General features: G+C 36.7%; 1 protein-coding gene across 1 annotated transcript in view; it reads right to left on the bottom strand.

Annotated features, from left to right (window-relative positions):
* LOC102242210 (ATP-binding cassette sub-family A member 3) overlaps positions 1–11,858 on the bottom strand; it is a 273,880-nt gene that overhangs the window by 194,303 nt on the left and 67,719 nt on the right. The window contains exon 6 of the mRNA XM_005861509.2: positions 6,085–6,344. Coding sequence (XP_005861571.1) covers positions 6,085–6,344 — 260 coding nt within the window. The remainder of the gene's footprint in view (positions 1–6,084; positions 6,345–11,858) is intronic.

The raw sequence follows: 11,858 nt of genomic DNA, 5'->3' as shown, positions 1-11,858 counted from the left end.
GCATATAGGCCTAACCAATGGACATGGACAACGGGAGGGTGAGGGCATGATGGGGGGGGGAGGGGTAGGGGATAACGTGAGGATAAGGACACATATGTAATATCTTAATCAATAAAAAATATATTTTAAAAAAAGATAAATCCATATAGAATCTAAAAAAAAGAGAAACAACAAAAACAAGCTCATAGGTAGAAAACATACTGGTGGCTGCCAAAAGTGGGAGAAGAGGGGTGGGCAAAATGAGTGAAGAGGATCAAAAGGCACAATTTCCAATTATAAGATAAATAAGTCATGGGAATGTAATGTACAGCATAGTGCTATGGTTAATACTGTATTATCTATATTTGTTTTTGTATGTGTATTTGTTATTTTTTAAATATGTCTTTATTGATTTTTTAGGGAGAGGAATAGAGATAGAAACGTGGGTAAGAAACTTCATGGATCAACTGCCTCTTACACGCCCCCTACTGGGGATTAAGTCCACAACTATGGTTTTGGTTCATGGGTCGATGCTCAACTACGGAGCCACAGTGGTCAGGCTGTATTATATATTTAAAAGCTTCTAGAGAGTAGATCCTAAAAATCCTCATGACATGACAAAAAAATTTTGTAACTATGTCTGGTGATGAATGTTAACTAGACTTATGGTGGTGATCATTTCACAATGTATACAATACAGAATCATTTTTCTACTAAAACTAATATAATGTTGTATGTCAATTATACCTCAATAAAAACAAACTTTATTTCTTTCTCTTTCTTTCCCTTTTTCTTTCTTCCTTCCTTCCTTCCTTTCTTTCTTTCTTTCTTTCTTTCTTTCTTTCTTTCTTTCTTTCTTTCTTTCTTTCTTTCTTTCTTTCTTTCTTCCTTCCTTCCTTCCTTCCTTTCTTTCTTTCTTCCTCTCCCCTCTCCTCTCCTTTCCTTTCCTTTTAAGCGGCTTTCTATAGGTTCTTAAACAAGATGCTTAGATCACTATCTTCATTTTTAATAATAGTCATTGAAAGCTATAAATTTCCCTTACAGCTCAGATTTAGCTGTATATCAGCAATTTTTAAGTTGTATTTTCACTATTATTCAGTTTGAAATATTTTCTAATTCCTTTGTAATATAGTCTTTGAGCTATTGATTAATTATAAGTTTGTTGTTTAATTACGCAAATACTGGAGTTTTGCTAGATAACATATTGTTACTGAGTCTTAATTTTCCATCTACTATTATTTTAAAAATGTACTTGTACTATTTCATTGCTTTTAAGTTTGAGACTTGTTTTTTGACAACATATGGTCTACTTCCAAATATTTGCTTTTTCCTAGATGTACTGCATTTACTGAATCTATAATTCAATTCCACTTGGATAAGAGACTACTCTCTGTAACTTTAAGTATCTAGTCAATCAGTGCACTTGAAAACAATGTGTATTGTGCCATTATCAGGTACAGTGTTTTATAAACATTACTTAGGTTAAGGTGGTTGAGAGTGCTGTTGAGTCTCATTTTAGATCCAAAAACACAAATGGGTTAAAGTGAAAAGATGGAAAAAGATATACCATGCAAGTGGTAACCAAGAGAGCTAGAGTAGCTATACTAATAACAGATAAAATATACTTAAATCAAAACTGTTACAGGAGATAAAGAACGGTATTATATGTTGAAAAGAGGGTCAATTTATCATGAAGGTATAATAATTATAACATGAGTGCATCAACATCACAGCTCCAAAATACAAGAATTAAAAATTACAGGATTAGCCTGGCCAGTGTTGCTCAGTGGTTGAATGTTGATCAATGAACCAAGTGGTTCTATTCCTGGTCAGGGTATATGCCTGGGTTGCAGGCTCAATCCCCAATAGGGGGCATGCAGTTTCTCTCATCAATGTTTCTGTCACTCTATCCCTCTCGCTTCCCCTCTTTCTAATAATCAATAAAACTTATTTTTTTTAAATTACAGAATTAAGGGAGAAATAGTTCTACAATAATAGCTGGACACTTCACTACACCACTTTCAATAATGGATAGAACAACTGGACAGAAGATTAATTTAAAAATAGAGGACTTCGCCCGGCTGGCATGGTTCAGTGGTTGAGCGTCAATCTATGAATCAGGAGGTCCCGGTTCAATTCCTGGTCAGGGCACATGCCCAGGTTGAGGGCTCAATCTTCAGTGGTGGGCATGCAAGAGGCAGCCAATCAAGGATTCTCTCTCATCATTGATGTTTCTATCTCTTCCTTTCTCTCTAAAATCAATAAAAATGTATATTTTAAAAAATATAGGACTTGAACAATAAATCAATTGAACCTACTGACATATACTGAACACATTACCCATAACAGCAGACTACAGATTTTTCTTAAGTGTGCACAGAATATTTCCCACATGCCCCCAGGATAGACAATATGTTAGGCCACAAATAAGTTTTACTACATTTAAGAAGACAAATCATAAACAGTATCTTTTCTAAAGACAATATATTAAAACTAGAAACCAATAACAAAAGGAAAACAAAAATTCAAATATTTGGTAGCAACACCATCTTAAATAACCAATGAGTCAAAAAATCAGAATGGAAAGTAGAAAATACCTTGAAACAAATGAAAACAAAAACACAACACAACAAACTTACAGGAGGTAGTGAAAGTAGGGCTCAGAGGGAAATTTACAGACATAAATGCTTACACTAACAAAGAAGGAAAGTCTCAAATCAGGAACCTCAGTTCACACCTTAGAGAACTGAAAAAGAAAACTAAAGCCAAAGCTAGAAGAAGGAAGAAAGTAATAAAGCTCAAAGTAGATAAATAAAATAGATAATAAACAATAGAGAAAATCAATAAATACAAATACCAGAATTGACAAAATTTTAGCCAAATAACTAAAATGACAAAAAACCCCTCAAATTATTAAAATAAAAAATGAAATTGGGGATGTTACTTCTAATGTTGCAAAAATAAAAAGGATCTTAGAGCACACTATGAATGGCTGTATGCCAAGTAATTGGGTAATTTAGATGAAATGGATAAATTCCCAGAGACACACAACCTGCCAGACTGAATTATGAAGAAACAGAAAATCTGAACAGATTAATAATTAGTAAGGAGATCAAATCACTAATCAAAACCTTCCAACCAAGAACATCCCTGGACCAGAAGGCTTACCTGGTGAATGCTACCCAATATTTCAAGAATAATAAACAACAGTTCTTCTCAAACTCTTCCAAAAATCTGAGGAAGAGGGAACACATCCTAATTCATTCCATGAGACCAGTATTACTGTGATACCAAAGTCAGACAGATACACAGGCAAAGAAACTACAGAACAATATGTCTTATGAATATTGATGCAAATTCCCTCAACAAAATAATAGCAAACCGAATTTGGCTGCATAGTAAAAGGATGGTGCAGCATGACCAAGTAGAATTTATTCATGGAATGTAAGAGGTTTCAACATACAAAATTAATTAACATAATGCACCACATTCAGAAAATTAGGGAAAAACACATTATCATCTCAATTGATGCAGAAATTGAAAAAAACTGATAAAACACTCAACAAACTGGGAATAGATGGAATCCTCCTCAACATAAAAAACGATAGCTAACATTCTTTCACCTACGATCAGGAAAAAGGCAAGGATGCCAGCTTCCAATGCTTATATTCAACCTAGTGTTTAAAGTTGTAGTCAGAGCAATTAGGAAAGAAAAGGTATCCAAATTGTGAAAGAATTAGTAAAAATATTGGTAGATGGTATGATCTTGTATGGAGCAAACCATAAAGATTCCACATACAAAAAAGTCAGAATTAATAAATGATTCATCAAAGTAAAAGGATAAAAAGTCAACAAGCAAAAATCAGATGAACACTGTACAGTACCAGTGAGCAATCTGAAATGGAAATTAGGGAAACAATTTCATCTACAATAGCATACAAAATAATAAAATACTTAGAAATTAACCAGTGAGATGAAACACTTGTACAAATGAAAAGTAAAAAATCGGTCAACTTTGCAGGCCAACACATTCAGCAAACTTTTGAAAATTAGAAAACACTGACAATGCCAAATGTTGGTAAAGATACAGAAAAATCTAAACTTTCAAATATTGCTAATGGAAGTACAAATTGGTAGAGCTTTATAGATAAACTTTGATGTTATTTACTAAAGCTAAATATGCATAACCTAACATTCAGGAAAAAAAGAACTATATATATAAAATGTTCATAGATGCATTACTAATAATACCCAAACTCCAAACATTAAAGGAAAATAGTGATAGTCATACTATGGAATGTTAAAACTCATAGAACTCAACAAATATAAATGAACTACAGCTACATGTGTAGCAAAATGAATCACAGAGACACAAAATAGTACACGATTACATTTATATCAAGTTCAAAAACAGATAAAATTAACCAATAATAAATATTTTGAGGGTACACAAGCAGACTTCTATTGTTGGCAGTGTTTTATTTCTTAGCAGGGTCGTGATAAAGTGGTCATGGTTTCTTTATGATAAATCCTACAGAGGCAGAGCTGCCTCAAACAGATTGTCAAACTGCAGCGGGAAGGCAGGGGAGGGTTGGGGGGCAGGAGGGAAGGGGGTAAGAGATCAACCGAAGGACTTGTATGCATGCATATAAGCATAACCAATGGACATAAGACACTGGGGGGTAGGGGAGGCCAGGGGATTGTCAAGGGCGGGGAAAAAAAGGACACATATGTAATACCCTTTGTAATACTTTAAGCAATAAAAAAATTAAAAGAAAAAAAATAAAAAATAAAATATGATAAATCCATTCAACTATTCTACTATAGCTTGAATGTTTGCGTTCCCTCAACATCCTATGTTGAAAATCAAATCTCCAATGTGATGGCACTTTAATGGGGACTCTGAGAGGTAATGAGGTGATACTGCTTTTACAAAGGAGGCCTGGGAGTTGTTCTTGCTTCTTCCACTTTGTGGCTACACAATGAGAAGGTGCTAATTATGAAACATGAAGTAGGTTCTCACCAGACATCAATATGTTGGCGCCTTGATCTTGGATTTTTTTAGCCTCCAGAACTATAAGAAATAAATTTCTGTTATTAATAAGCTACCTAGTGTGTGGTATTTTTGTTACATCAGCCTGAATAGATTGACATGTACATGTAGTTTAGACACTCTTTCTGGGTGTATGCATGTTATACTTCAATGAGAAATTTTAAAATAAAAAAGAATCAGTATTTTAAGCCACATGGTTGATGTTTGTGTATCATGTTCTGAGGACCCAAAGGAAAAAGTGTTAATTTATCATTGATAATTACACAGATTTATCAAAAAACTCATAAATCAGAAATTGGTAAACTTTTATCTAAATTCACCTAGACACAATTTCACAAACCAAATTAGTTACTTATTTGTATTTCACCTTATTCCAGGTATATTTTAGAGCATTTGGCATTTAAATTCTATCTGCAATATTCTTGTGAAGTTGTCTTCTAGAAAGAAAACTAAACACCAAACCAAGAACTCCAATAAATACAAAGTTTTAAGAAATTGCCTGGAGATATAAGTGCTCACTTCTTGTCTGTTACTGAATCATAACCACCCACCAATACTAAGTGGGTAGAAATGATCCAACCTTCCACAAAAGTTTTCCCAAAAGTTTATTTTCTTCATTCGATTCCACATATAGTACTTGTCTTTCTCTGACTGGTTTATTTCACTTAGCATAACAAACAAAATAGAAACTGACTCAGATACAGGAACAGACTGGATGGTTAATAGAGGGGTGGAGGCGAAAAAGGTGAAGGGATTAAGAAAAAAAAACCGCATAGACACAGACAACAGTATGGTGATTATCAAAGGGAAAGGAGGTGGGACAGGTAGAAGAGGAAAATGGGAGGATAAATGGTGATGGGAGGAGACTTGACCTGGGGTGATGAACACACAATACAACATAGAGATGATGTATTATAGAACTGTACACCCCAAACCTATATAATTTCATTAACCAATGTCACCCCAATAAATTGAATAAAAAAATTTTAACCATTTGCCTGAAAGACCCCACATTTTCCACAGAGCTCTATGTCACAAGAAAGTGGAGTTACCTTCAATCGGTTTTCCTTTTCCCACACAACAGACTGAATGATGGTAAGATAATTCACAATGAAGACAAATAAGATTACTAAAGGGGCGAAATCACTAAATAGGATATAGAAGAAATCATTATCATATCTTGGGTATGGAAATCTCTGAACAAATACATGAACATTTGTGAACAACTGTTGTGCGGTCTTGTGGTTATGATATTTCATGATGGCCTTATCCAAGGCATGCTGCATAAGCAGGAACCCTTCAGAGATGTACCCTAAATAAGAAAACAAGGGTTACTAAGTACAACAGAACAATAAATAGCTAAGCTGAACAAAGAAAAAGGCAATAAAACTATGTCAAAGATAAACAGTCAATGCTGTGATGAGGTCTTTGCCAGTCTAAATTTTACAAAGCCCTATTTAGTAGGCACTAAATTTCATTTTGGAAAAATGAAAAAAGTTCTGGAGATGTATGGAGGTGATGGTTGCACAATAATGTCAATGTACTTAATGCCACAGATCTGTATACTTAAAGGTGGTTTAAATTTTATTATGTATACTTTACCACAATAAAAAAGAGTTTTAAAAAAATTTACACACAGTTATCATGGTGCCCCCATACAGATACATAATACTTTTTTTTTAAAAGATCTTCATTCCCAGCTTCCCATAAGCAAAATATTGCAAGTAATTATAGAACTGTTTTCTTCAATTTCAATCAACTGAATGAGCACTGGATAAATTACTTGATAGGGAAAGACTTTGATTCTGTACCTTGACATTTGAATGAAAGTCAAGCTGAGTGAGTTATATGAACTGTTGTCCACTAAGGCAATGCTACTCAGTGAGCCTTAGATCTGTCACAGTATGCAAATACTCTCTTACCAATAGACGAATTTACTATAGAAATTAAGAGCAAACACATAAAAACTTTTATAGAAATTTGGCATTTCCATGACATCTAAAAACTGGTCTTTCTATTAATCTATATAAGTCCTTTGTAGGCTTTAAATATAAATCATGTATCATATTTTCTCCCCTGTGAATGAGGCCTTTTAATTTTTAATAGTCTTTTAAATGATCATAAGTACTTAATTTTAATGAAGTTCAATTTATCATTTTTTCTTTTATAGTAAACTAGAGGCCCAGCGCATGAATTCAAGAATGGGTGGGGGGAGAGGACTCCTGGCGAAAGTTAAAGTCAAGGCTCTGGGAAGGATAATTGGCCAGAACTCTGAGCCCTGAGGATCAGAGGGAACCCACACAGCACTGGCTTGGGCCACGTCCCATGGGACGGGCGCAGTGGAAAGAAAGTATGCAGAACTGCTGGTTGGCAGGGAATTCTAGATCTGGGTCCACAATCAGGAAAGGCTGAAGAGTGCCAGCAGGAGAGGAGTGCGTAGAGGGGCAGCCTCTCCGGCCTCTGTGGCTTGTGCCTTTCTTCATAGAGCCTAGTTCAGTGATGGCGAACCTTTTGAGCTCAGCGTGTCAGCATTTTGAAAAATCCTAACTTAACTCTGGTGCCGTGTCACATATAGAAATTTTTTGATATTTGCAACCATAGTAAAACAAAGACTTACATTTTTGGTATTTATTTTATATATTTAAATGCCATTTAACAAAGAAAAATCAACCCAAAAAATGAGTTTGCGTGTCACCTCTGACACGTGTGTCATAGGTTCGCCATCACTGGCCTAGTTCATAGGACCTTTTGTATACAGACACTTACCTGTGGCTGGAGTGAGGGAGAAGGTTCAGAATTGTGGAATCTGGGGAGAGAGGGGGATCCAGGAGAAGTGGCAGCGAGTTTGGTGCTGAGTCATGCCTGAGCCTGGGATCTGGGCAGCCATTTTGCCCTGAAGAGATAGCCCCTCCCTCGAGTATCCAGGCAACTAATACAACCACACCCAGATTCCACCTTGAACGGTAAAAGGATTAAAAACAAAAACAACAAAAAAAACAACTAAATAGTCCCTGAGAGCACAAAGGTGCTGGACTAAAGAGGGACTCTCAGTCCCAGCAATCAGAACCTGAGCAACACTACAGTACAGAAGACTGGGATCTTAAGCCAGCCAAAGGAATACTTCACTTTTTCATTTTTATTTTATTTTTTATTTTTTAAAAATTACTTTAATCTCTTTTTTTTTCTTTGTTTTTCCTGTTTTTGTTTGTTGCTTTATTTTCTATTTCTTTTCACATTATTTTTCCATCCCTCTATTTTATTTTATTTGTATTTGCTATTTTTATACCATTTTTGAAATCAAATTTTTTGTAAATTTATTATTATTTTTTCGAGTTCTCTTTCCTCTTATCCACCCATCCCCTTTCTACTTCCTCCATACTGAACTGAGATCTTCCCCATATTCATCCAACTCTTAACCTTATATTCTATATATCAGCTCAGCATCTACACATTCTGCCCCCACCCTCTTTGCTGGGGGTTTGGTGTTTGTATTTTTTTAATTTTTTAATTTTTTTATCATTATTACTATTATTATTTTTGTTGTTTTGTTTGATTGTTTACCTATTGGTTCTGTGGTGTTTTCATATATATATATAAACTCCTTTTTCTTCCTTTTTCTTTTTTCTCATCTTTTTCGCTCTCTTCGATATCATTTATGCTCTCTTTTCTCGCCCCTAATTCTCTTTTCTCAGGTGGTCACTTATAGTAGGGTTATTATTGTCGTGAGTACATTTGTGTTTTGGTCCCTTTGTGTTGTATCTTGTCAAGGAGAATTTTATCCTGTCTGGCCAGGTGCTAGAGAGTGAGCCTCATAACCAGACACCTGGAGAGAAAACTCCATCCACAAACAGGTCAATAACACCCCAGACCCAACTACAGAGGCAGGAAGAAGGCGGCAATGAGGCAGAGAGCGTGAGTCAGTGAGGGACCAAAAGAGGTGTGTGCGGTCATGTGGGATGTGTATGTGTATGTGAGTGAGGCACAGATAGATCCCGCAGGACCTTCGGGGTCAGGCTAAACGGGCTCGCCTAACTAGGCAGCCTCTGCTACCATTGTAAGTTAGCATCTCAAAGCAATTTTTTTAAGATCTCCCAAACTAATAGATTTGTAATATTTTGCCACTTTTTAATTGGCATTATTTATTCTCTGAAAGAATTTTATTGTGTTTTTATTCATGCATTGGCTATTCATTGTACTTCTTTGCTTATCCATATTATTTGCTTTGTGTTGTGTTGTTCTTCTTGATTTGAAACAGGGCTTTGTGTATTAGAAATATTATTCCTTTTATTGTTGTTTGAATTACAAATATTTCTCTCAGTTCGTCTTTTAGCTTTGCTTTTGAAGTTTGCAACTTACAGAAATGTCCAGGCAAACTCACCAATACTTCTCTTTATAGACCCTAAACTTCTGTCATGCTTAAAAGGGTCTTGCGGTCATGTGGGATGTGTATGTGTATGTGAGTGAGGCACAGATAGATCCCGCAGGACCTTCGGGGTCAGGCTAAACGGGCTCGCCTAACTAGGCAGCCTCTGCTACCATTGTAAGCAGATCTAGAAGGCCGGCTCATCCTCAGAAGCCTAGCATTTTTTTTCACTTTTTAATTGGCATTATTTATTCTCTGAAAGAATTTTATTGTGTTTTTATTCATGCATTGGCTGTTCATTGTACTTCTTTGCTTATCCATATTATTTGCTTTTTGTTGTATTAAGTTGTTTTTCTTCTTGATTTGAAACAGGGCTTTGTGTATTAGAAATATTATTCCTTTTATTGTTGTTTGAATTACAAATATTTCTCTCAGTTCGTCTTTTAGCTTTGCTTTTGAAGTTTGCAACTTACAGAAATGTCCAGGCAAACTCACCAATACTTCTCTTTATAGACCCTAAACTTCTGTCATGCTTAAAAGGGTCTTTCTTTGTTTTTTTTAATTAAATCTTTATTGTTCAGATTATTACATTGGTTCCTCTTTTTTCCCACCATAACTCCCCTCCACCCAGTTCCCACCCCACCCTCCGCCCTCACTCCCCACCGTCCTCATCCATAGGTGCACGATTATTGTCCAATCTCTTCCCGCACCCCCCACACCCCTTTCCCCGCCAAGAATAGTCAGTCCATTCCCTTTCTATGTCCCTGATTCTATTATAATCACCAGTTCATTCTGTTCATCAGATTATTTATTCACTTGATTTTTAGATTCACTTGTTGATAGATGTGTATTTGTTGTTCATAATTTGTATCTTTACCTTTTTCTTCTTCTTCCTCTTCTTAAAGGATACCTTTCAGCATTTCATATAATACTGGTTTGGTGGTGATGAACTCCTTTAGCTTTTCCTTATCTGTGAAGCTCTTTATCTGACCTTCAATTCTGAATGATAGCTTTGCTGGATAAAGTAATCTTGGTTGTAGGTTCTTGCTATTCATCACTTTGAATATTTCTTGCCACTCCCTTCTGGCCTGCAAAGTTTCTGTTGAGAAATCAGCTGACAGTCGTATGGGTACTCCCTTATAGGTAACTGACTTTTTTTCTCTTGCTGCTTTTAAGATTCTCTCTTTGTCTTTTGCTCTTGGCATTTTAATTATGATGTGTCTTGGTGTGGTCCTCTTTGGATTCCTTTTGTTTGGGGTTCTCTGCGCTTCCTGGACTTGGAAGTCTATTTCTTTCACCAGGTAGGGGAAGTTTTCTGTCATTATTTCTTCAAATAGGTTTTCAATATCTTGCCCTCTCTCTTCTTCTGGTACCCCTATAATTCTGATGTTGGTACGCTTGAAGTTGTCCCAGAGGCTCCTTACACTATCTTCGTATTTTTGGATTCTTTTTTCATTTTGCTTTTCCGGTTGGGTGTTTTTTGCTTCTTCGTATTTCAAATCTTTGACTTGATTCTTGCGATCCTCTGGTCTGCTGTTGGGAGTCTGTATAATATTCTTTATTTCAGTCAGTGTATGCTTAATTTCTAGTTGGTCCTTTATCACAACATCGAGGGTCTCACTAGATTTCTTAAGGATCTCAATACATTTATCGGCGGTTTCCATAAAATTCTTGAAAAATCTTAGAACCGTGGTTTTGAACTCTATATCCAGTCGTTTGCTGTCCTCCATTTCTGTCATTTGTGACCTGTTTCTTTGTCTTCGCATTTTGTCTGCTTCCCTGTGTTGGTAGAGTGGTTTTGTGTGCTAGGTGTCCTACAGGGCCCAGTGGCTCAGCCTCCCCAGTTACCTGAGGTGGACACTCTTGGTGCACCCCCTTGTGGGCTTTGTGCACAGTCTTGTTGTAGTTATGCCTTGATTGTTTTAGGTGTCACTGGGAGGAATTGACCTCCAGGCCAATTGGCAGTGAGAATCAGCTGTGTCTGCAGTGGGAGAACTTCTGTGCTGAAGACACCCTTCTGGGGCAAGACTTGCTTCAGTGGGGCTTTGGTGCTCACTGAGTCTGCCCCCTGAGTGTGTTCCTTATGAATCTGAGGAGTTGTAATCTGGGTGGTCCCACTCTGACCACTGGGTACACTGGCTCTTGGATCTAAGGAGGTGCTAATTAAGCCTCTTCCTGAGGTTACCCAGCAGGAGCTATGAAGAGATATGCAGATTCCCCTTCCTTTTTTGGGGGTTTGGGGGTGCCCAGATGAGGCCCAGCTGAGAAGCAATGCAAGCTGCTGTGGGGCCTTGGGCCTTCTCTTGGAAGTTCTGGGTCTGTCTGGCCCAGCTGCAATTTGTTAGGTAGTTGTCAGGTTGTAAAGGACCCGGGCATTCATATGCAAAAGGCTTTGCAGCAGCCTGGATGGGGCGGGGTCTCAGAATCAACAGGGCGGAGCAAGCAGCTATGGCTGATTCCCAG

This window comes from Myotis brandtii, unplaced genomic scaffold (assembly GCF_000412655.1).
Source record: "Myotis brandtii unplaced genomic scaffold, ASM41265v1 scaffold152, whole genome shotgun sequence".
Taxonomy (NCBI): domain Eukaryota; kingdom Metazoa; phylum Chordata; class Mammalia; order Chiroptera; family Vespertilionidae; genus Myotis; species Myotis brandtii.
The sequence above is the reverse complement of the archived record's forward strand: the minus strand, read 5'-3'. Positions and strand labels throughout refer to the sequence as shown.